The 26,954-nt window shown below is 41.9% G+C and overlaps 1 protein-coding gene across 1 annotated transcript in view; it reads left to right on the top strand.

The window, feature by feature from the left end:
* efnb3b (ephrin-B3b) overlaps positions 1-26,954 on the top strand; it is a 97,705-nt gene that overhangs the window by 24,650 nt on the left and 46,101 nt on the right. Inside the window, exon 2 of the mRNA XM_042512488.1 lies at positions 24,320-24,609. Coding sequence (XP_042368422.1) covers positions 24,320-24,609 — 290 coding nt within the window. The remainder of the gene's footprint in view (positions 1-24,319; positions 24,610-26,954) is intronic.

Raw genomic sequence — 26,954 nt, forward strand, 5'->3', positions numbered from 1 at the left:
GCATGGAGCGGCCAGATATCCCAGCAGGATGTGGCACCTCAACTCTGAATGGAGTCAGTTTGAATCCATCTCGCTGCTTGTTATCTCCGGCCGCTCCCAAGTGTCCCCACATGGCCCTACCGAGAAGAAATGACCAAATTAAAACCAGGCCCGTCTGGTGATTGGTGTGAGGCGGTTAAAGCCTGCGCTTTCCACCAAGTAAAGGCTGGAGGTGCTGCCAATTCATCCAGTTCAATTACTGCAGTGTCTGCACACTGAGATGTTATTTACTGGCCGTCCCTCTCCTCACAGCTTCCATTTTTGGACTCCTTTAAGAGGGGATTTCCAATGAGACATTTCTGGATGTATCATTGGTAATATCAGAAACTACAAACTGTTCAAGAAAATAGGTATAAATATCTCGGTGATATCAGTGCAGAAATATTGGCAACGTTTTAGTTTTACATTGCATAAACCTTGAGATACAAAAACAAAACAAAACAAAAAAAAACTGCAGAGATCCACATGGGAGGCATGTGAAATTGGGCTGAAATGCTCAATAGATGGTCAATTGGGAAAAAGCATGAAGTCCCACAACACAATAAAACCCCAAGTAATGAATATGCATCATCACAAATGCTCTCTTTGTTGTTGACGAAGTATTTTTTATTGGTGGGATTTCTGAGTTTTCAAACATAATAATGGTTTACAGTAACTTATGGTAAAATGTGTTTTCATTGTTACACAGGCCTACTGTTGCCGTATTTCATAATTTACACGACTGCGATTATAGAGGCCACAGTTTCTATGCACGCAATAATGCCACTACTGTGAGACTCTGAATTTAAGCAGCAAAACTGAAAAATATTTTGGTCTTCCCACAGTAAATGGATCAGACGTTTACAGTCAAATAAAAATGTCCTGACAGCTCTGATGGAGCTCGGGACACAGCCTGCACTCTGTAATGCTCATGGAGCAATACTGGTGCTAAAATGTGTGTATTTTTACATGAACGAGTGGCTTCAAGGCTTCGTCTTATTTGGTGTGACACTGGTTCAGGCAGCGTGAGAGCATGACACATGAGAGTTGGCAACCTTGGCTAACTGCTGCCATGCTAGGCAGCCAGGAACATGCTAATGCTTCAAGCTAGCTTGGAAAATATTAATTCGCAGTTTATTTAAGGGACGTACTGTATTTATAGAATCATCTCCTGTCTCGTAATTTTCATGCCTGTTTTGTGAAGCAGCAGAGGAGGGTTAGCCTATTCAGAAGTGGGTGATGCAACACAGCTAAATTGTTACAGTAGATTTTTCTGTTTTGGACTCTCTGGCTCTCCGTTCCCTCATGTTTCAGCTCTGTTTAAAGTGTTTTCATCAAGGTTATCTGTGCAAACTTCTGTCACCAAACTTGAACTCAACATGTAAAAATTCACATGACCTTTACAAGTGCATTGAACTTTTGTTTTAAGGTACTACATATAATATTCAGAGCATTTAGCTAATATAGCAGCAAACAACTATTTGCTATATTAAGATATAGGCTTGTGAGTAATGGTGTCCTGAGCAGAGAATGATGTCACGCTACCTCTGTGTTTGTTGTAATCTGAGCTTCTCTGTTTATTGTTGCAGCCACACAAAGGTTGACACTGTTAGCACACTTGCCATTGTTAGCACCGTAAACTGCAAGCACATCCACTTCCATGTTGAGAGCCATGTGCAGGCAATCCAGGCTCAGAATGAATTGTGTTCTGATTCTCACACCACCAATAAAAATACTTTGTCTTCTTTAAGGTTGGTGTCATTGGGCCTGCATGCATTCAGTATCATCGCAGCACAGCATGTATCCTCATAAAGTCAGCTGTAAGGGAAACGAGTCCGGTGGTGGATTTTTAAGTTTTTTATTTAGCGTTTGCTTTTGTAATGCCAGCACTAGGCTACTGCCTTTACCTGTCGATAGTGTCGAATACAGTTTTATGGCCATTCATTAGGAGCTGTCTTAAATACATTTCGGAAATAAGGATGAGACTTTTAACATCACAGAGCGGTGGTTCGTCTTGACGTTGTTACTGTATTGTCAGGTTAAAGCTTTTCCACAAAAGTCACTTTCCTCCTCGCACCAAACAGGAAGTGAAGTTTGGGAGAAGCAGAGTTGGAGTTGGTTTGTTGGGTGTGTAAGTGTGTGTGTGGGTTGTGGAGTGTCGGGTGTGAGTGGGAGGTGAACTAGCATGCAGCATTAGTTCTGCTTGAGCTGATGTGTTAATTAGCCAGCCGGGTGCATAGATAATTAATGAGAATCATGATTAATGACTGTACAGTATGCATGGCTAAGGCAGAACGCAACTCGCTGATAAGGCGGAAGGAGGAGGAGGATCACTGGCTATTCACCCTCTGCTGAGTGCCCGTCGTGTGTGTCTCTGTGTGTGTATGTGTGTGTAACATGTTTGCCTCTAAGTGTTTGCACATGTGAGTTTGTGTATCTGACCGATGTGTGTGTGTTGCCAGGCGTGGGCGTTGATGCCAGTACGAGTTAGCAGGCCTGGCAGTCGGTAGGCCTAATAACAGACTGCAGCAGGTCAGGGGGGCATTTAACACTTCTAAACACACTGGCAGAGCTGCCCACTGATGCCAGATCAGAAGGAAGGCCTCACACACAGATCAAGAGTGAAGACTGAAGGACATCGAAACTGACCTGTTGTTGTTTTTTTACACTTTTACACTGCAAACAATCTAGATTCTTTGAAGTGCAGCAAGGTTATTTCAAATGATTTCCAATAGAAATCAACTTGTTATGCTTATTTTTTTAAAAAATCAAGACATTTTTATAATTGGATTGCCGCAACTTGTCTTGTTTCGATATAGATCTGAAATTTCTTTCTACTGTAAATTGGCTTGAATACTCCTACTACATTAGCAATTTTTAAAAAACCTTTTTTGCAAGTTTTAATGACCCCATTGAGAAATCAGATAATTGCTTTTAAAAACTGACAAAATCTAAAAAGAGTATATCTCTCCAGTTCAAAATCTAATGCGATATCTTACTGAAACATTTTGTAGAAAAAGTTAATATTCTTTCTATAATATTCAAAGTTAAATATTCTTACAAACCTTTTATTTATTTATTTTTTGCAATAGGTTTTATTACCCAATTTAGAAAAAAAAACACATTTAATAAAATAAATACTTTATTCCCCAAATGATCAAATACCAAAAAAAAGTTTGCCAGTTAATCTTTTTGAAACATTTCGGAGTCAGTTATCAAAAAATCAATAATAATGAAACAATAAATAATACATTTTTATTGATCAAGAAAAAAGTGCTGCATATAAGAATTGTCAGTTTTATTTCAATGTAAATTACTATCCATTGGTTTAAGACCGTTGTTTGGTCAGGATGAGCGATCTTTAGACATAATCTTGGTCTATGTGATGCATTTTTTGACATTTTTATGGACTAGATGTGAATAAGCCTTCTGAGATAATCCTTAGTTGCAGCCAGTGCTGGATATGACACATTCAGTGCCCCAAGCAAGCTTCCTCAGGTACCCCCTTGAAAAAAAGACTATTAAGATTGGCCATATTTAATGTGTCTATTACTAACAAGATTTAGAGCTAGTGAGACATAATAAAAAAAACCAACTAAACTAACAAACAATAACAAAAAAAAAACTATAAAAAATATGGTATCTGCAAATTTGCTAATTTTGTCTGTAAATTGTGTCCTGGATGGCTTTCGTCTTTTAATTTTCTTTCACTTGAATGCCCTCCACATACACTCCACTCCATCTTTTTCCTTAAAGAAAAAAAGGTGGCCACCTAAGTCGCCTGAAGAAAGAGCCGCCCCTGGCAAATATAATTTCCATGGAGCAACAGAGAGTCTGTGTGGTTGGAGAAACTACCCTTGAGGTGGAGACTCCAGGTCGGCGAGGCCATAGGACAATTTCCCACAGAGCAGATATAAAATATTACATTATTTAAGCCGATAGCACAAATTGAGTTTGCACATTAAGCATTTAAAAAAAAAAATCTTATCTTAAATTCCCTGCCAGAGCAGGTCAAACCAGATGACTGAATGAAATTAATTTGGAGTTAAACACTGGCCAGATAACATTCTTGTGATTCTTATAGAGTTTAGAGACTGAATTGGGTTGATCTCATAGATCAGTGAGTGGAGCACGACACTGGCGCAGGGTTCGGTGTCCAGGTGTGTGGGTAGTGAGATGAACGTGTGTTTTTCACCAAATGGCAAACATGAGGAAGAATGTACAGAACACACTAAAAAAAAAAAAACAAGTGACGCCCAGTGTTTATCTACAGTTTGTCCACTATGAATACTAACTCGGCTGTGACTTCACCGCCCGTGGCAAGAGGCTGTTTGACCGCTGACCGCGCACACAATCGAGGCCTTGACCTCTCATTGGTGCAACCTGCAACATATGATACTATCTCGCCCAATGAGACTGCGATTCGGGAACATGCTGGGAGGGAGGGGGTGACATACCAGCACTCGCCCTGTGTGTGTTAATCTGCTTTGTCTGGCAGGATGCACCATCAGCACTCAAGCGTGACCCTTGACCTCTCACCTCAAATAAGGGAGGATGGGTGTGTGGAGGTCCCCCCTGCAGCCCCCCTCCAGCCTGACACCCATTAACAGAGAGTTAGATCCATGGCATGCACGGGGAGAGCAACTACGTTTTAGTGTCGTGGGGAGAGAGATGACGGAGGAGGGGGGTGGAGAGGAGATTGAGGAGGACGGAGATGAGAGCGAGGAGGAAGGGACATGAAGAACAGCGCGTTCTGTACTTTCTTCCCTCTCCGCTCGGCGCTCTCTGATGAGGAGACAAATAGCTATTGTCATCTAAGAGATGCTGGAAAAAGCAGCTCGCGCTCACGCTGCCTTTGTCTTGCGTCTCCGTGTTTGAGAAGGGATGACAAAGGCCATTTTCATGCTCCGCGTCTATCTCTGTCACCTCCTCCTCCTCCTCCTCCTCTCTCTCACTTTTAAACCCACTGTCCTCCAGGCTGCCCTCCTCTCCTTTCTTCCCTCTTTCTCTCACGCTGAGCCTGCCATCTCTTTAGTCATGCCTTAGCCTTTTTTCGCGTTCTCTCTCACTTTTTCCCCCCGCTATGTCGCAGCGTCCTTGCCTGCAACCCTTCTTCATCTCTCCGCCGTCCATCCGTTTTCGCACCCTCCGTTCACCTGCCACACTCCTCTGCCGGGGGTCGGCCTAATTATTCCTCACTCATCTTTTTTTTCACCTCATTTTCTCCCATGACACACCTGTAACCCAGCATGCCATCTCACCATCTTTCATCCATCCCTCCTCCTCTTCATCACTCCTTGTTCTGCATCTCTGTACCCCACCCCCCCCTCCAAAAAAAAAAGAATTTTCATCCTATTTTTCACTCTTGCACAAACTTACGTAAGTTCAGAACTCTCTGTGTTTTTCTCTAATTCCACGTTTGCTCTCCTTTCCTGCTCTTGTTCGCTTTTTCCTCTCAGTATCTGATGTTGCACCTGCTTATGCCGCCTCCCTCTCTCGCCATCTTCCCTCTCACTTTTCGCTGTCAATCAACCGGTGACTGAGGTTTTCTGCTTTTTTGCCAAGAACATAAACATGCACCCAATTTGAACCAGTTGCACTCAATCCAATTTCTCTCTTTGAAGAAAGGAGAGTGTTGCAATCCAGAGATTTGGGTGGCTGTGGAGGGAGATGTTTGCTGGAAAAAAAAAAATTCTCTTCCTCCGTCTCACTCTTTCCTTCTCACATTGTCAGCCAGTGGTCTCTCTGGAGATCCCCCAAAACAAAGGGAGGAATAAAACAGTATTTTTAGACCCCTTTCATTTTTCATTACCATAATGATTTGGGCTTTGTAGAATCTTTTTCATGTATATTTGACTGCGTGTGTGTTTATGTTTGTGTGTGTTCAACAGGGTGTGCAGGGTGTTTCTTTTGCAGCACTGCCGCTCTCCTCACTCGGGAGCCCAGAGGTTGAAATCGAGAGCGCACACACACACACACACACAAATCAGTCATACTCATCCCCAGCCGTGCCTCCTGTCTATTTATTCCTCGATTCATCCGATTCTTTATTTATTTTACACGCTGCTTCCTAATGCAAATAGGTTTGTCTGCTCCCTGCCGAACTGTGGGAGCAGCATGGGACCCGGTGTGTGTGTTAATGTGCGCGCAGGCGAGTAAGTGAATCCGTGTGCACGTGGGAGGACGGGTGAGAGTTTATATGTGTGTGTGTTTGTGTGTGTCTGTGGGACCCAGTGAGTAATAGAGCCAAAGTCCTTATCTGTCACCAGAGAGCTGCCTGGCTCTCTCTCAGCTGTCAATCATCCAGCCCTAGAGACAAACACTCTGCTTCAAACACTATGAGAGGCAGAGCGAGAGAGAGGATGAGGGATGGATGAGGTAAAGAAGAGAGCAGGGAGGGAGGTGGGGGAGCGAAGGAGCAGCGAGGAGAAGGAGGGATAAGGAAAAGATGGCAAGAAAGCAAAGGAGTGCGGCGGGAGGAGGCAGGTGTGGAGGGAGAGGAGGAACGTGAAGGACAAAAGGATAGAAGTTTTGATAAAAGTAAGGGGAGGAGGAGAGGAGGGAGGAGGGGAGGAGGTGTTATTTCAACACCTCTGTTGTGTGTTCTTCGGGCCCCGCAGGTAAACGGGGAATGGAAACTTTAAAACACTTCACCTGCATGAATTAGACAGGCCCCTTGAAAATACCCGGGCGACTTTTGAAAAAGCCACTCTTTAGAAAATAAAGTGGGAGAGAAGTGGCGAGGTGCGCGCACGGACGTGCTCAAGCACACGCCCACACACAGCCGTGCACTCTCGCACATTCACACACACACACATATTCTGGCAAAGCTATCAGCACTGAAATATTGGCATGACACACTTCAATATCCTGACGGGAATGAATAGGATTTTTGATGACCTGGAGGCTTTCTCTGTCAGCACGTTTGTGTGCGGGCATGTGTGTGCGTGTGCGTTTGCACTTATGTGTGTCTGTTTGCAACTGAGGCAGCCGTCAGCTATAGCCCTAGACCCTGTCTGTCCTACTTTCATGGCCGCATCCCTCCCTGACTGCTCGGACTCTGTGCTCTTGCAGGAGGCTAACTGTTGATTTTACCGCGGGGCTCTACCACCCCTGGGTCGAGCCAGGACTGCCGCTCCAGCGCTTTCCCCTAAGCCCTTAAAGCTTCCTTCAGCCGAGAACGGGAGGAGGCGTGAGGGTGGGGGGGGTGTCAGAGAGCCAAAGAGGAGAGAAAAAAAAAGCGAGGGAGCAGCAGAGGGTTTGAGCCCCAAATCGCTTCAAGATGCGTTCCACTGGAGTCGGAGTAGCAGAGAGTCTGGGAGTCGGGTAGCGCTGCTCGCAGCCTGTGGGGAAACGGAATGGAAGCCAGGTTCCCATTTCGAATGGTGGATTAAGCTCTGCTGCAGATGCACAAGGCCCCTGTTGGGATGCACGCAGCAAACACACACTTACCCTTGGACTTATATCCTTATGAAAAACTACTTTTGAGTATAGTAACTCCCTAACTGTAAACTAGTCTGATCCTTAACCTAAACGTATATATCATTCATGAACTTAAGCTTGAACGATAAAAAAAAAAAAAAAAAAAGATTATAGAACAAAACAGACCAGACAAAAACAGTTTGAAACACAGTAATGAGCCACACTGATGAGCTGGGTGATGTGTTCCCAAACCAATCACCAGAAAAAAATATTTGTGTGTTTCTGTAAATCACCGGCACATTACATATGTACGTTATCATATCGTGAATACTTAAAATCTTTGCATTCTCTTCATAACACTGTGGTTAGGTTTAAGCACAAAAAACACTTTGTTATGGTTTGTAAAGATCATTTTTGGCTGAAAATACCAGCTTTTGGTGGCACAAACCCCTCTGGGAAAGCACAGATGTCTCGGCAAAAAGACACAAACATGCTTTTTGTGGCACTTTTTTGGAAAACAGAGCGATGGGTCGCTAAAACACTGCCGGTTTTGTTATTCGTTGGTCTTGAATAGTGGAATGAAATGGTCTGTAGCTTGGCGGGCGTGTCACCTACGTGGTAACTGATTTTCCATCATTATGATGCTCATGGGCACTGCAGTTTATTTGAAGTCAACCCCACATATGCTTAGCCTTGCGACACCCATTTCATTTGTTACGAGTCAATTAAATGGGTGTTACTGGTTGTTATCAGTGATATGGGTTAGACGGCTCCTGCCACATTGTATTGTGTGTTCATGATGCCATTATAGGTGCATTTTATAGCTGTTTTGATGTTATTTGGTGACAGGAAGTTAGAAGTAAAAGCATAAAAAGTAGATAGGTGAATGGTCAAACACAGGACTTTCACTCAGGAGACTGGAGTTTGTGTCCTGGGTGAAAATAAAAGGCAATGTTAAGTTATTTTAAGCATGCTTATTTCGAATAACATACTTATCTTACCATGATGGGGTTTTTCCTAAACCTTACTATGTATTTGCACCTAGATTTAAGAAAAGTAAAAGTGAAACTGCTTGCGATGGAAACAGGCATTTATTGTGCTGATAACGGCTTTCTAAACAAACTACTAAGTGTAGCAGGAGGCTTCTGACTCTTATCTATGATGCTGATAACCACTAACAACTAACATTTAGTGAGCTGATAACAAAAATGGGTGCTTGCTCCCAGAAAGTCACTTGAGCGCCAAATGTGTATTAATCCACAGTTGGAAATATTTCCAAGCAATTGAATGCTTTACTCCTGTTTGAGTAACTTTTGCTAAAAACTGCAGTACACAGTTGTTCTGGAAAATTATTCAGCCTTTTTTAAAACTATATACTGAGGAACTTTAAGCTGGGTTGACAGGGTACAGGAGGTGAGATCTTTTACTTGGAGAGAATAACATATTGTTAGCTTTTCGTGAGATTTGTTGACATTAAGAAAAATATAGAATAACACCAGCTTGATCTTTTAAGCTAAGGTTCCAGCACAAATAAACACGGATATACGTCTTGCATGCTCTTTCGCTTACACACTCAGCAGCTTAGAAGAAAAAGAAGTCCCAGGAGCCCTGCATACTTGGTGGCCCCTAGGGGCCCCCTATGGATTACACTGCTCTCCTGACACCGTGGCCTGACTGAGCTTAAGCTGAGTCACCTTTAGCTAAAGTTTCAGACTCCCTGCACCCTGTGGCCTCTCTGGAGCAAAGTTTAGGCTACACACACACACACACACACACACACACACACACACACACACACTGGCCCTTCGGGGTCACACATAGGGAGAGCGGACCCTCCGGAGAACGCCTACATGCATGAACGCATGTGGAAAGACACACACAAACACACAGGGAGCTTTGGAGCTGTAGGTGACCCACACTTTGGCAGGTCAGCCTCTCACCTCACGCCTTCACTCCCAGAGGGACGGCTCTTGGATGGTTCTCTTTCTGAGTGAGTGTGTGTGTGTGTGTGAGTGTGTGAGGCATAGAGAATAAGAGCCACTGCATGCATTATAACCTTCAGTCCTCCAGAGCCCTGTGTGACCTAATTAAATTAGTGAGGTGGTTGGAGTGAAAGACTCAAAGACTTTTCCCACACCAGGCATAAACACCAGCTGCCACTATCCATGTATGTGTGCGCATATATGTCACTGTGAGCTATATACTTAAACACACTAAAGACCTCACTGGGAGTTTTAGGGGGTCTGTAGCATGTGTTTGTGTGTGTTTGTCTCAAGGGCCTCCTTCAGCCTCTGTTGAGGGGTTCACTCGCGTAGGTGTATCCATTTTGTGAACCGGGGGGGCCCTCTCAATCTCCTCCCCTCTCTCTCACACACACGCACACATACACACAGAATTGTCAGGCCCCGCAGTACTCTATCACCACACACCTCCACTAGACCACCTTAATGGGCCCAATCCAGACTGCCGCAAATCATCCAGAGTACATGCTGAAAAACGGGAACGAGGGGGAGGGAGGGAAAGAGACACAGGAGCAGGAGGAAACAGTGGTTAGAGACGGTTTAGGAGTGAGAACAGAAAAAGAAAGAGATGGGGGGGGAGATAGTGTAGCCACGAGGAGGGATGTAAAAAGTATTATTTTAGGTTTGTGTGATCCCCCAGAGGAATGGTTCGGTTTCATGGTGGAACAATTCCTACAGTTAGAACACAACATGCCTCCAGTGTGGCTTTATGGCTGCTGGTTAGTGCATGTCATCGTGTTCATTTTCAGAAGCATGAAATACTGCCAACATTAACTTACACTGTTTAAAAAAATGACAAAATATTCAGTGTTCATGGTTCACAAGAGGAAAATAACAGAATAATATAATTAAAAAAGTGTTACGTTTCAGCCCAGAAAAGATTGGCATTGTACATTTCTGCAAACTAAAGCTGCATTTCATTTGTACATTTCATGCACATCAAATCAGTGTTTCTAAAATGACATAAATCTGATCACACAAACCACTTTTGGAGACCAACAAACAACCACACTGGTTGTATTTAAGCAAAACATTACTGGAAAAGATGTTTCCACTAAATGTGGCTAATTTACCTCCCGAAAACGATCTTTTCCTAACTGTAACCAAGTGTTTTTTTGAGCCTGAGCATATCCACACAGCTACCACAGTGCTGTCCAAATGTAAATTTTCAGCATATCCGCAACATAATAATGTGCAAATGTCATATTTCCATAGATTGCAGAAATATACAATGCCAGTTTGTATTCTGGAGATTGGGTTGTAGCTCTCTCTGCTTAATTTTAGATTTAATGTCCTGAATATCTAATATGAACAAATATATTGGGTTTTAGACTGTTGGTTGAACACAGATAGCCAGTTGAGATGTTACCTTGGGCTCAAGGGAATTTAGATTGACATTAATCCCCATTATTGACATTTTATTGACCAAAAGATTAGAATAATCAACCAATCTAATCAATAATAAAAGTAATCATTATAGATAGTTGTAGGCTCGGGAAAACAATCTTTAACTATTGGTTTCAAGATTAATAAACCATTGCTGTTCAATGAAAAATCTCCAAAGTTGGTCATTTTGAATTTGTGCCTAAATAAACAGTTTCATGGAAAATATATTTCACAAAACTGGAAAAAGTTATATGTTTATTAATAATGGAAAAGTTAGTGTTAGTCAGTGTTAGTGGTTTCCACACAGCAGCCTTTATTGAATCACATCAAGCCCAAAAGGACTACTTAAGAAAAGTAATATCCATTAAAATACAATAAAAGCAGCAAGGCTTAATACAAAATATAATACAACGCAGAACATTAATAATGTAAAAATGAATGTTAAATCTAAGTTAAAATAGACATCACTCAGCTAAAGCAAGTAAATTTACAACTCTGAGAAGTCAAAACATGTTCCTAAAATGCCCCAAGGGCACCATACTTTGGATGTTAAAGTGCGCTGCAAGCGAACGTGTAATTATTGCACCATTTGTCTTTAAGTCACATTTTCCTGGCTCACGGTGACACCTAGTTATTTTTGCATTATTCCATTTTTGTGCCGCCAAAGTGTTTTTGAACAAACCAAAATCAAAGCAAAGCTGCAAACAAGTGAGGTGACGTACGACTTGCTGGAAAAGAAAAGAAAGACGGGAGCGAAGAAAGGTGTAGAGAGGTGGAGAAATGAGAAATAGAACAAGGTAGGGAAGCTCAGTGAGACAAGGGTTTGAATACAGAGTAGTATGTGGAGCTCACTTTTGGCGAATGTTTGGAGGAGTCAAAAGACGCTCCGAACAAAAGTTCTGAGCTGGAGATGCAGGAGCCGAAACATGAAGAAAGAAAAAAAAAAACAACACAGGAACAAGGATGCAAATGAGAAAAAGAGATGAGGAAAAAAAAAGAGAAGGAGATGTTTGCTTGAGAAAAGTTTCTGTTGACCTGAATATGGATGCGTTGTTCAGCTTTGTTCAAAGAGGAGAAGAAGTCTTTCTCCGTAGTTAGTTCTAGTTTCTCTTCATGGTGCAGCTACAAGTTTCAACTTAATATGATACGCTCATCTGCTGCATTGTATCATATGGAATGGATTGAACGCAGCGGGGACGCGGCAACAAGGGAGATGAAAGGTGTGTGTGTGTAGGAGGGACAAACACAGAGTGTGTTTGTACGTGCTCTTTGCAAATGCCAAGGCATCCAGCGTGCCTCCATCCGTGGTTACGCTGGGTGTGATATGTACTGGATGTGACACAGACGCTGCAGCATCCTGGACCGCCTCTGGACAGGAGGATGAGAGTGTGTTTGTGTGTGTGTGTGTGTGTGTGTGTGTGTGTGTGATGACAAGGACGAAGTTACCTTCAAAGTCCCATGATGCCAACTAACTATTCAAACAAGGCTCTGCATCCCTACCTGCTGGCTGCCACCTCCCGTCTCTCTCTCTCTCTCCCTCTCTCCCAAAACAATATCAATGTCTCTCTACCTTTCTCTCTGCCACCTCTTTTCCTCTCATCCCTCTCTCTCTCTCTCTCCCAGCCTCTCCCGCCATATGGAAACTATTACCGCCGTTGTCGTTTCTCACCACCAACATTCCTGAGGGCTTTCCAGCGCTCACTGACTTTACATCAACCTTGTGTTCCTCTCTCCTTGTTCATGCTGCTCTTCATAGTTGGCTTATCTCTCATTCTGTCTCTCCTCTATGTCTATTTAACTCCACAACATCCCCTTTGTGTCCATATATTTAGATTTAAAGCTGCTTTTATCAATGTTTTTTTTTTTGGCTACTTGGATTCAGCAGAACAAATTGAAAACACAAGCATCACCACATTTTAAGGGTTATTATGCAAAAAAAAAGGATTGTATATTTTGGAATATTAGCATCAGTTTTATGTTTTTTGGCTCTTTTGCTGCTAGATGCTGCACTGTGTTAACTTTTTCTGCCTGTCGCTCGGTGCTGGGCAGGAAGTTTGTGTATTTTTCACAGAAAACAGCTTCCTGCTGAGGCTGGAAATAAGGGTGGTGGAGTTTGTGGGCCAACAAATTCAATATTTGGTATTTTTTGGGTAAAAAAAATAAAAGCCTCTCCACTAGAATTTGAAATACTGTTTTGTGTGCTTCAGCAAAGTTCAGCTGCTCAGCATCGGGTCTGATTTATGGTAGCACATTAGCTCGACATAGTGCCACATTGTAGCCTACGCAAGTGGCCTATTCTGTTTTGAGCATTTCTGCACTGGTGGGTCTGTGGTACTCTGCAGTTACACCACAAAACCCTCCTCGGCGGCACTGTGTGGAGTTTTGTGCTGTAAAGTTTGATTGTTTCCTTCGTTGTAACTGAAAACGTTCACAGACAGAACAGTTGTGTCTTCCTAGACACATTTTTCCTACAAATCATGCTAACTTTATGAGCATAAGCTTAGGGCATCTAAAGTTGCATAAATTAGCCTCAGATGATATTTTGTGGGGGCTTTATTGTCTTCCAAATGTATTGGTTCATGTCTATAAGATAAAAATCAATAAAAAGGATGTTGTGTAGTAGTATTTCTGGAGAAATGCACGTTAGGCTATGGCATAGGGTGTGCATGTATGCTATAATGTAGACTTGCTGGATTTTGGACATTAGGGTATTGCAGACCCAGTATTTATATATTTTTTTCAAGGCCACAAATTGAATATTTATCTGTCACAATTTTTTCTCACTTTTTTATTTTTTGACTATCGAAGTAGCATGTATTTGATATATTTATGAAAAATCAGGGTGAGATTCCAATGTGCACCCTACACAAACATGGCAGGTGGGGAGGATTTTGTGGTATTTTAAGGGTGATTTTAATTACAATAAAGCACAATGGATATAAAAGATTCTTAAGTGTTTTAGGACCTTGTAATTGAGTTGCTCCGTCTTAAGTTGTAAACAAGTTTAGAAGCATATTTACTAGACATGACAGATCATTGTGGAAAAATGACTTTTGATAAGAAAAATATAACACGTAAAGATCATTGGAAGGGCCTGCTGTCTGGGATACTGTGAGCTGAAAATGACATATCTAGAATATGGCACGCTTCTGCAGTCCTGACACTGTGTAACTTGGTAGTTATTATTTTCATGATTTCTCTCAGATTATTGATCCAAAAGTCAATCAAACTTTTTTTGACTTGTAAGACCCTCTCCCAGGGACAAGTCAAGCTTGTGTGTGCATGTATTAAGGCTACAAAGCAAATTTACCTCAGCGAGTGTCTGAAATACAGTGAGTCTGTGTTATGTACGCTGTAATATGACATAGATTCAATGCAGATGTCATAACTTAAGTTTGAGCTGACTGACCTACCAGTGGGAAAATAGGGTTGATGAAGGATAAGCTTGTTTGGTATTATAGAAGTAAGATGATGAAATTGTGCTGTTTATGTCCCCCTTTTTTCCAACTAAGCGGATCATTTCCAAAACAAAAGTTCTTGGATGGAAACCCAGCTCGTAACTTTCTTTCTCCCTCTTCCTCTCCCCCGTTGAACTCACATCCATTCCACCATTTCATCCATAATAGAAATGTTCGGAGGTATCTGGGCCATGCCTTCTAGAGAGACTCAAACTCTCATCAATTTACATTACAGCCCCCCACCCCCCCCACCCCTTCTGTCTTTCCCTAACCCCTCTCCGTCTCCCTCTATTTCGTACAAATGTATCTCTATCCCTCTGCAGCTCTGTACACACAGTCAAAGACCACTTTCTGCAGCTCTTCTCCAGGGTATATGGTTCTTTAATGAAGACAGTAATCATGATTATGGATATTTTAAAACCGTCTGTCTGCCCTGTGCTCTGATGGAAGCGGAGGCTGTCGTGTCTGCATGATGCCGAATTTCAAATAACTAAATCATGATCATTGATTATTAATTCCAAGAACAGCTTAAGATGACAAATATTGTGTCAGAGATGATACAGGGATCGGAAAACGTCCTCTTACTTGAGCGTTACATAAAGCTACAGCGGGGATCTAAGGTACTTCATGTTTTTTTAATGAACAATTTAATCCTCTCAGACTGATATATGACTAAATAATTATATAAAAACACGAACATAGTATTAATTCAGTAATATTTCACCGGATGGCCTCACACACTGATACAGTTCCGGATGATAATAGCATTTTTTAAAATGCAAGGCCTCCAGTTCAACCCGCAAAATGGGCTTCAAACTGGCTTTTGCCAACGCTGAAAATCCCTTTTTGATTACGGAGCCGATCAAAGACGAGGTCAAGATAAAAGAACACAACATGAGTAAAATTTAAAAGCTCCTGAATCTTTTATTGTAAACCTATCAGATGGAGCAGCAGGCGGAAGATGTAGGTGAGGCGTGCAGAGCACAACAGGTCAATTTGATTCCTACAAATACTGTGTCAAAGACAGATTGTGCATCGGGTGGATACATGTTTTATATACTCCCAGCCATATGTTTTGCATTATATATGACTGGTGTTTCTGGGGCTGTGCAGCATATAGGGGTACTGATTGCTGCAGCAGAACAGTGGAAAATGATAGCCGCCGCAGTCCCCCCTCTGTGTGGGTGCTCCGCAATCGTAGCAAGTGATTTAATCCAGCACTGAGGCTTGGAATAATATTTTTCTTAAAGCAGGTAAAACAGTCTGTCAGTAGAGTGAGATAATTTTACATTTTCAAAATCTCTTGAATCATTTTCCTCCTGCTAGAGGAGTAGCTTTTTATTCTTTCAAGACTCTAACACTTGTTTGAAAGGAAATTCATTAAAGGGAATGAAAGTAAATTTAATTATGGCGCAGAATTTTCACTTCAAGAGCGAGGTTTAAAGAATCCATGTGGGCTTAAATGACATGTGCAAAATGGACGTTTTCCGCTGTGTGTTTGTGTGTGTGTGTGTGTCTGTGTGTGTGTGTGTGCTCACTGTGGCGTTCTTTGGAAAGCACCTCTCCTGCAAATGAGACCCAGCGGATTTACTTTAGACAGCTACTAGATGGCCTGCAGGTGTTGCAGCTCAGCGTGTGTGTGTGTGCGCACGCTTGTCCTATAGAGTGTGTGCTCCTCCCGTAGCCGATCGGTTTGCTACTCTTTTAGTGTGCGTGCTCCCCTGCCGTGCGTCTGACAGCGTGTGTACATTAAAAGAGGGGGAGCACTCAGGGCCTCTGTGTGTGTGATTACGCTGTGTATACCATGAGATTAGTGCAGACAGCTTTATGCGCACGGCCCGCCATAAATCTACGCCCGCCACAGAACCGAATACCGCCATCGTTTATTATTCCCTAATAGATCGGTCCTTTGCTGTCTCTCCTCGGCCTCCCGCTCACTCCAGGTTGTGGTTAGCTCAAGGACAAAAACCCCCGCGGAGGATTGGGGAGGTCAAAGTTGAGGTGGAGTTTCGAGTAAATCCGCCACGCTGATTTCGTTTTAGTTTATTTTGTGCTCCCTGCCAAATTCAGTGTCCTTCCTGCTCCCTTTTCTCCATCCTCCTTCTGTCTGTTTTTTTTCTTTACTTTACACTAGTTTATTTTTCCACATTGTGCTCTGTTGCAATCTGTCCAACTTCTTGCTCTCTCTTTGTCCTTATGTGTTTGTTTTCATGCTTTATCACTTTGAATCCCACCTCTTCTCTTTTGTCTCCTGCCTCAGTATCTCCACACTATCTTTTTTTTTGCATATTTCTCTCACGGACTCGATGCTCACACTCGTCTGCCCTCCCTCACCCCGCCTTCATATTCTCATGTTCCTACAGACATACACTGGCACACACACACACCCTCCCTTGTCTCACCCCCTCCGCCGGCTGCACCTGTGTGCCCGGCTTTGGTCCGGACACAGCTCGGGTTGCCGCTGTGGAATCTGGGAAATGTTCAAGCCGTCCGATACGCCGCCCAGAGCAGGTACAACTGCAGACAACATGCAGATGGACAAGAGAAAAAGACACATGTAGCGCACACACAGCGTCCAGGAGGTCTTTTACACCGCTTTTACATCTTTCTTTAATTCTATTGCAAATTTAATATTGATTACATTTTTAAGTGGTGTAAAAATTCATTGAAATGGTGGGAGAGAGCGGAGGGTGAGAAGCAGGAGGTGTAAGAGGTCGAGGGGGAGGTCAGGGAGAGTGACACTTGAGTCTTCTCAGCTCAGCTCGGGGGTCGCGGCGGGGCAACGCTTGGGTTGAGAAAATGATGTTTCTGCCCTCATAAAAGAGCTGCGGAGAAGAAAAGAGAGGAAAGCTCCCCCTCATCACCCTCCCTCCATCTCTTCTTCCTCCCCCCCTCAGTGTCCCTCTGCCCCCCTCCAACCCCCCCACGCCGTGTTTCAAAGTGTGGCCACATGAATGGCTCTATTGTTAATGGCTGAGAAAAAGGGAAGGGGAGAGAGGGAGAGTGGACAGCCAGAAAGAGATGAGGGAGAGCAAAAAAAAAGCAGACAGACAGAGAAAGTGTCTCTCAGAGCGAGATGCAGAGACAGAAAAAAGTAAAGGGAATGTTGCTCAGGGCTGTGTCTGAATGGGATGATTTATTTAGATGTGGTCACAGACGAACTCTATAAAGTTGTTTATAAGTTCACTTCACTTCACTTTCCCCCTCCTCTCTTCTGCTCATCTCCTCTGGAAGTGTGTTTTAAAACATTATAGAGATTCACAAGGCTCACAAACTGTCCAGTACTTGCACACTGGAATTTTAAGGGGTGGATTTAAAGGTCCCATGTTGTGAAAAGTCAAATTTCCAAGTCTTTTTTAAATAAATTAAATAAAGCAGGTGTAGGTTGTGTATAAATAATGTGAAAGTGTCAATATGCTCAGGTCACACACAAATGCATACCGTCTCTATGCAGAAATTGTACCTTTAAATGAGCTGTTAGGATTTCTGCCGGTTTGTGATGTCACAAGTAAACTACATGGACCGTTTGAAACATAAATAAAGTGCCCTAGGTGTGACTTTTATCTGTAGGCCGGAGGAGAAGTTTGCCCTTGTCCCCTTGTCAGACAGCCTACGGGATTTTTCCATTGGATTTTGGATCATTGCATAAAAAAGCTCTGGGGTAAACAAATGTTTGTGATATTTACACATTTAGTTCAGCTAGATAATCTTCACAAATTTTAGGGGTTTTGAAGCCCAAATGCAACTGCCAGAAGTAAAAAGCTATGGATGCCTAGGGTGTCATATGTAGACATCAAAAGTCCACTGAACATGCGGAGATATGTGACGAGTTGGAAGCGAGAATATGGTTTATATTCAGAGGGACAGTCTGAGAAATTGAATGTGTTTATTAACATTAAAACATGTAAACAAGTTTACATACAAGAACCCAAAATTCAAGTAAGAACCTGAATATGAGCATAATATGGGACCTTTAATACAAAAAAAACCCTGCATGTGAGTGGTTGTAAATCACAATACTTGCAGTTTGAATACAGTCAAGGTTTGCTGACACAGAGGGCGTCACAACACCGAGAGGAAAAGTGTGAATTGTGAGATAATTTTTCTTGCTCTACCATTTGATTAGATAGCGACAAGATGTCCCTGCCCCCATCCTGTTTATAGCACGCACACACACACTAGGTTAACTCTGGGTTAACTCAGCAAATCTGACACCCCGAACATGGAGCCTATCAGAAAATTGAGTTCTGTTGCAGGAATATGCCGGAATTCACCGTCACTTTCTCTATTTCTTCTGACTTTTTTCTCCTCCTCCTCGTCTTCCATGTGATATTTTAAGGTCTTTTCCTTCTGTGGAGTGTTTTGTCTCCATTTCCTTTCTGCTTGTTCACCACATTTCTTTGTTGTTGCTACATACTTTGCCTGACATGTTCAATATTTTTTTTCTCCACTCCCCTCCCTCTTTCTCACTTCACTGATTTCTCTCTCTTTCTTTCTTTTTTCAAGCACTGCACCTGCCCGGTGGCATTTTACCCTAACGCTCAAACAATCCTCCGCATGTGTGTGTGCGTATGTGTGTGTGTGTGTGTGTTTGCTCAGCCATTCTGCAATGCAGCTCGACTGTGACTCAGGGTACCATCAGATACACTCACAGAATGCGTCATGCAGGAAGCAAAAGGTGCTTGTTTTTAGAAGAGTGTGTGTGTGCATGTTCATGTTTAGGGAAAACTAAACCTGTGTGTTTGGATGTGGGTGGATGTGTTTGGGCAAACCTTTTGTGTTTAGCAGGAGAGCATTTGTATGGGCCTGTGTGTGTGTGTTTGTGTGTGTGTGTGTGTGCGTGCGTGCATGCGCATGCTGAATAGATTTTTCTGTTTAGGCTTTGCTGCAGACGCCTCAGGAACCACCACCATGTTTACAGTTCATACTCTATAAATGGTGTGAGTGCCTGCGCTCGCCTGTCTGAAGCCGACAGGAAGGTGAAATATGTGCATGCGTGTGCGTACGTGTTGAGTGAAGCTGAGTGGCCGCCTCTTCAGTCTAAGTATTGCCTGATAACCCCGAGTGACCGGGGTAATGAGAAGTGGAACAGTGGCTTCCCAGCAGGCCTCTGGGCCCGCCTCAGCTAAAGCTCCACCGCTGCTCGAGTCTGCTTTCTCAAGTTCCCCTCCGGTGTGCGCCCACAGCCAAACACACCAACAGATAAATCTTACATCTCAATTTACAGCAGGTTTAAGGCTGTTAGCTGGCAGTGTTATAGGGAGATGTAGCCAGCATGGACGGGGGAGGTTGTGGTCAGAGAGATGCAGGTATAACAAAGACACAAAATCCCTCTTGTGTCCTGTATAACCTGTTATCGTCCTTAATATTGCTTTAAAAAGTAGTGTTGTCAAGCAACATTAACCGAATAGCTGCAAAATAATGACATTTCCTTCAGCTCCAGGGCATGCACAACCAAGAGGAAAACTTTAAAGCAAGAAGCTGAATGAATCTGATTCCCTTGGGAACAAAAGCAAAGATGATCTGATACTACCAAGGCTATCAAGTTTCAGGTTAGCAAAGATTTATTCAGACAACAAAATTAGGATCATCTTGCTCTTGTGTTCACTGGTAATTTTGCGGGGGGAGCGTTCCGTCTTTTATGAGTAAAAACTTCTGTCATTTTAAATTACATTTTACACATGCAGATCAGTTTACTTCTCATGGTTCACGCTACACAGCCCGTGAAAACGGGGTTATGTCTTTTGTGGCTCCGCAGAGAGATTTCTAAAGCCTGGAAAATAACACAGATGATGTCATAGTGATGTCATCAGTTATCTAATTTGACCTCAATATTTTTATGGAAAACCTGTGGTAGAGTTTTACAGATGTGGGCACTTAGCAGGCAGTGAGGGTCTAACAAAAATGCAATAAAATTGCATTATGGGAAATGTAGGATCCAGTAGTTTGGAGCTTGACCCAGACCAGAAACTACAGGCTGAGTTATGATTGTACATAGGCTCTGCAAGTAGCTTGTTATTAGCATAAGTCTGTGACATTTTGCACAGCATTAATTGGCCTAGGAGCTAGCAGTCTTTTGTTCTTGCCTACTCATATAAAGCTAGGAACAACAGCAACATTACAAAATTCAGTTTCAATATAACTCACAAGGTATTCAAAACAGTTTTCTCATACTAGACACGTTAACCTTACATATACAACATGCTAACGTTATTAGTGAAAGCCTATGACATTTTACATTGCATAAATTAGCATAGCAGCGAACAGTCTTTTCCTCCAGGCTTATCAAATCATATCGGGAACAATTGTGACAGTCAACGAAGGTAATGTTACAAAATTCAGCTTTATTATAAAGCATCAGGTTAACTGATTGAACAGTTGACTTGTACTACACAATATATCCCCACAATTAGCCTACAACATGCTAACATAATTAGCATAAGCCTGTGATATTTCCTGTTTCGTAAATTAACTGTATGAAGCCAGGATAAATGAAAACACAAGTACTTGAAATGCTGTTTCGTTGGGGCATTTTTGTTTCTTATCTGAAATAAAAGTACAATAGCTTTGTTTGCATTGAAGGGAATGGTTTTCAGTTTACAAAATCTATCCTTTGCAAGTCTCTAACTCAAAGGCAGTGCAGTAGGCTACCCCTTTAATTTGCACAAGTTTAACAATTGAGAAACATGCATAAAAGACAGGTAATGCTTTCCCGGATGAAGGTCTTTCTTTCAGTTAAAATCACCTTGGTCTCTTTCATTACTACCAAATATTGTAAATAGCAGTTGGCATTCATTTGTTTCAGCTTTCAAGGGAAAGCCTGAAGGAAAATAGTCCCTGATTTAGCCTATTTGGGCAAATTTATGTATAATTTGTTGCTAATGTGACACTAGTAGGATTTATTTAGTCTTTTTAACAGAACAGTTATGCAACATAATTCTCGCTCTGCTCATGCTTTGTGATCCTGTATTGTTTATTATTTAATGGTCAAACAGTTGTCTGACAGCAGAACAGAGAGAATAATTAAGCAGGTTTGAGTGCTGTGACTCCCAAGCGTTTGTGTGTATTTGTTGAAAACAGAAGCAGCGTCTGAGTCAGAGGTAACAGAAAAAATGGGCTTCTTAACATTACAGGCATTCGCTTCCTCCCACTTAAACATCAAAGTGTCACTTAGCATTCTGTGAGAACGCTAACAGTCGAGAAAATCCAGCAAATCTCCTCCTCCTTTTTATCTTTTACTACTATAAACACTTTTCTTTCTTTTACGGCAGTTGTGACATTTATTTTAAATGAAATAAAGTCACAATGGGTATGCATGGACAGCTTTCTGATTTCCCACTGTTAGCCATGCATGCTAGCATGGAGCGTTGAAGTCATCATAGGCCTCAGGAGCCAGGTTGATAGCTTATAGTAGTTGGCCTTATCAGCAAGAGATGGCCCTGTGCTGTGAGGGGAATGACAGTATTTGAGTCATTTGTTGAGTTTATGTCCCTCTGACTGCTGGGTTTCATGTTCTCTGCTCTAAAAGACCTCTAAAGGCTGTGCAGCCACAGCGAGCCCACCAGCCCTCCACACTGCCAAAAAACACTTTTCATGTCTTCTAACTGGGTTGTAACCAATTTTGGTTTTTGCCTCTATGCAGAATTCATTCCGATTTACATGTGAAAGATTTCCTCTAATCCCTGTGCACACTCTAAAATCTGACAAGTTGACAATACTTCAAATAATCATGGAAATAGGATTACCTTGAAAAAAAGAAGGAAAAAATAAGTACAGATCTTAATTTATGTTTATTTCAATGTAAATGTTAAGTTTATTTAAAATGTAGCTATTTTTACTTAATCTTTTTTAAGTTGTTGCAATTTGAAAATGACAGGTGAAGTAACCTTTTTTCTTTTTTTTATGTGTTTGGAACTTAAGTAAATAAAGTTAGTCTGACTTAACTTGATCATGGAAAAAAGGGATTTTGCCAATGATGGAGTTAGATCTATGAATTCTGTTTTTTTTTAACATATTTAAGAATATACAAATATGAACTAGTTGCAACCAGCAGAATACAGATATATAGCACAGTGCACTTGGTTTACTGAAGTTGCTAACACTTAGAATTGATTAAACTTGTCAGTTTTTAGTTACAACAACTTCACCATTTTATGTAAACTTAAGACTTAGATATAAAGTGAACATCAATTAAGATTAATAGTTATATTTACTTACTTGTCTTCAAGGCAGTCGGTTTCCTACATTTTTTTATAAGTAGAATTAACTTGTCAGATTATACAGTGCAGTGTTTACCTCAGGAAAGCTATTTCACAACACTGAAACCATGTTATGTCAAAGCTGAAAGATGCTGTAAAATTCCACTGATGACAATAATAAACCATACATCAAACATTACAATCACTTCAAGCTGCAGGTTTCTCATACGTGACAGGTGTCAAATCATCAGAACGGCTATAAACAAACAGACTGCACATCATTCATATCAGAAGTGGATGACAGACATCAGTACAGCTCATTAGCAAACTAATTAACTGTACATACTTGAGATTTGGCATTGGCAGCATCGTTCTGCTGATGCACGGCGATAGTTTTTTTTTCCTCTATACAGACATGCTTCAGTTCTCACTTCCAGATAGAAAAAGGTGAAAAAAAGGAGAATGAGTTCTGCAAGAATTAGAAAAGTAAAAGTTTTTGTCACTGTTGTGTTGTTTTTGATGTTTCACTTTCTTCTCCCATGCATACATTTACATGTGTGTACATTTCTAGTATTTTTGTTTACTCTGCTTCAGCTTTATTTGCAGTAATTTTGTTTTTAATTCTATGCAGTCAAGTAAACTCAGTTATTTCAATGGAAATATTGCTCCTGTTCCTATACTTATGAGTGCCTCGTGTTTTGCATGCATTTGACTGCTAATGGCCCATTTATATTCCTTTTACGTATGGAAGTTGATACATTCATTTCAGATGTTTGCCATATATTTGCCCACATACTTCCCACTGATTGGCTTCATGGCACAGTCAAAAGTTTGCGACTAAATATAACATATATTTATGTAACTTTCAGCGGAGGCAGTGTTGTAGATGCACTGAAAAAAAATAGTTTTAACTTAAAAAAGTTAGTGTCCAGTTTGCCTTAAAAAGTTGACTGAATTTGAGATGACAAGTTGAGGTAACTTAGCAAGGATTCAACTTGTCTTCTCAAATAGTCAACAAAATTTAAGGCAGCCTGGAGACTAAATTTTAAGTTTAAACAAATAGATATATAAAATATATAATTGCAATGTGGCAGTGGTGTGCAGGGCCATTAGCTCTTTGAAACCTGGCCAAATTGGCCTGATTTCTTTCAAAAACACTTAAAAAAGGCAACAAGCATCTTTACAAGAAATAGCCCAAACATTAGCTAGAAAATTGTCAAATTTAGAAGAATATGATCTAAAAATAAGTAAAAAACAACAAACAGAAGAACATATTTTTAAATATATAGTTATAAGAATTATAATTGTTGTTTTCTGGGCAGTTTTTTCCTAATCTTTGATAATGTTTCATAATCCCTTCATCCTTGATCACTCAAAAACATCTCTGAATGGAAGGTAATTTCTGTGCGGTAGTTTCACAGGGGAAAAAATAAATTGTTTTTCTAATAACTGAATTCAGTTTAGCTTTGGATTGGTGGATATTTTCCCCTATGTCAATCATCAACTGGTGGTTATATTTCCCTGCTTTTTTCTGCACCATTTCATGGGGTCAACAGGGGATTACGTGAGATTGTGTGGTACAAATTTATTTGTGCAGTTGATTGCACAGCAGGTCCTCTGTAAATGCACCTGTTCCCAGTAAAGGAGAGAAAATAAGAAAGAAGTAGGAGAAATAAGAGCGGTAAAGGACCCATCTGTTACTCATTCAGCACCAAGGACAGGTGGCTCTGAACTGGTTTATATTGCAGGAAGCAAAAGCCTTTAATGAATTCTTCTTTGCCTCTTTTCTTCCTGTTTTCTTCTTTCCTCCCTCCAGGTTCAGGGACGACAAGGGCTACGTTCTGTACCCTCAGATCGGGGACCGGCTGGACCTCATCTGCCCCCCACTGGACACGGCCAGGTCCACGCCAGAGTACGAGTTCTACAAGCTCTACCTTGTGTCAACGCGGGAGCAGGCGGACCGCTGCGAGGTGATGGGCCCCCCCAACATCGTGCTGACCTGCGACGAACCCGCCCGCGAGCGTCGCTTCACCATCAAGTTCCAGGAGTTCTCGCCAAACCTGTGGGGCCACGAGTTCAAGAGCATGCACGACTACTACATCATCGGTGAGTCGAGGAAGCAGAACGAAGACTGTAGATTGGGGGATTGAGTGTGTGTGTGTGTGTGTGTGTGTGTGTGGGTGGGTGGGCGTGTGTGTTTTGCTTTATTGCAGCAGTGTGTGGGGGGTGACGGGGGGGTTGTTATGATTGCATGGCTGATTTCTGATTGTGCCTGAATGTGTTTGTTTATTTCCGTGATGATGGTGATGATTGGGCGGGTGTGTTTAGAGTAATTAGGTTTGAGAATTGTGTGTGATCCGGTCCACGGGTGGATACAGTACAGGACTTACACTGTAAAAAATGACCAGTTAGGCCTGTTGTTTTGAGGATAAGTCAGGATATTTTTGCCACATTAAATATTGCTGTGAAATACAGGTTATTTTTTGACTATCTTTAATTCATTTTTAGGTTTTACTTTTGTGGGATAAAGCGAAATTCTGGCGATGTGTCTTTTTTAAGTAAAAGATAAAAGTGCTTTCTATTCTCTTCATTTTTTTGTAGAGCGTCCCTGGATTTGTCCTTCTGTGCAGCTTGTGTGGGATTTTGTGTTTAGTGAAGTATGGTTACATTTGTGCGTCAGTGTCGTTTCTAAGAGTGTGTGTGTGTGTGTGTCTGTCATTGCTAAGTCTTTGTCCTGCTTGGCTGCTGTGCTGGCCTCGGGCCTGTTTATTGTTACTGCCAGCCTCGCAGTGACCGCAAATGGCGCAGCACAGTTTGTTTTGGTTTATCCAGAAGGTTTGTTTGGAGTTAAGGGCCTGTGTGAAGACCTGATGAGGTCATCAAGGCGAGCCAGGCCAAGCATTTGTATCGGACGGAACGATCTGCAAGTAAAGGTCGCGTCAACCGAAACCTGTGGGTTGTTTTTAAATACGAACCAAGAGCCAAGAGCATTCTGCGCTCACAATTGGAGCACCGCACGCACAAAACACACACACTTCATGTGTGTACACACACACACTGTTGCACACCCACAAGTTTCCAATACAAACACAAGCGCTGTAAAAACACCCCAGGAGTGAGAGAGTGAGCGGGATAGACAAAGAGAGAGAGAGAGACCCTGTTTGATTCCCATAGCTCTCCTCCCACGCACCTGCAAGCTCTATTCACTCAGGTGTGCAAATGCTCTTTTCACTTCTTTTTATCTGCGGGTTGGGAAAAAAAACCCAACAACCCTAAAAACGATGGAACGAGTAAAGCCAGGAGGAGCAGGAAGCTGGGACAGAGATGGAGAGACAGATCAGGATGGAGAGACGGAGAGAGACAAAGAGAATATAAGATCTCTCGAAGTCTGTGAAGTCCCTCATGCCTCTTTGTGTTCTATATTTGTTTGCCGGTTTCAGGTGCGCTCGGTTTTTCCGCTATCAGTCCTCATACCCAGCGTGTTTGTGTGGAGAGGTGAGGCACTGGGCATATTTCTCCTGCGCCCTGCATGATTATCAACATACAAGTATTTCTTTTAGATTAGATAGGAGGAGGTGAGATAGCATGCGGTGGTACAGTAAGCCACCAGGTAAATATGTGTGTGTATCGGTGCTTGGCATGTGCACCCGGGGACCCAGGGATACAGGAATTTTGGCGCGATAAGCAGGGAGGAAAATTAATGCAATGTGATACCTACTGATACCTGATTTAGTGACTGACAGATGTTGGACAGCCACATCAAATATGTCTGCAAGTAACACTTACAGGATACACAAAAGTAACATACTGATAGCTAAATTAAAGTTGTCATTATTTAAAGTCCATTTATGTGAAAATATGTTCAAAGGTTTTTTTTTGATGCATTAACATGCATCTTTCTGTGTGCATTTTATGACACTGGTGGACCTCTTTTAAAGTCCACATTGCACTCAGTGTACAATTTTCCACAAAACGTATCACTTCTGAGTTGCAGCTGTGTTGCACTGTCATCTCGCTGGTAATTTTTCCTTATGTATGGACTTCATACGTTATAAATATTTGAGGTTGATTTTAGTGTTGTCTCTATTCCAAATTTACACAACCCAAAATTCTTCAGAGCAAGACACATGAGTAGTAAGTACAGAAATCACTACTGGTCATCTATAATTTAGAGATACAGTATATATACCTAGTTTGAATTGAGGTATATTATCCAGGGATGTTATTTTGTCATGGGGGCCACTGTCGAAATCTGCTGCAAAACATATTTTTGACTTGGCAAGCCAACAGGTAAGCAGCAACAAACGCTGGAAAAGTACCGATGTCCCCTAAAAAATGTAATTTTGTTGCAGAAATGTCCCAACAATGCCTTTAAAAAATACGCGGTGGTTATGGGAATGTGCTGACATTGCCTAAAAAATACCTGGTTGTTGTAGAAATGTGTATACGTT

This window comes from Plectropomus leopardus, chromosome 23, assembly GCF_008729295.1.
Source record: "Plectropomus leopardus isolate mb chromosome 23, YSFRI_Pleo_2.0, whole genome shotgun sequence".
In the NCBI taxonomy this organism is placed as follows: domain Eukaryota; kingdom Metazoa; phylum Chordata; class Actinopteri; order Perciformes; family Serranidae; genus Plectropomus; species Plectropomus leopardus.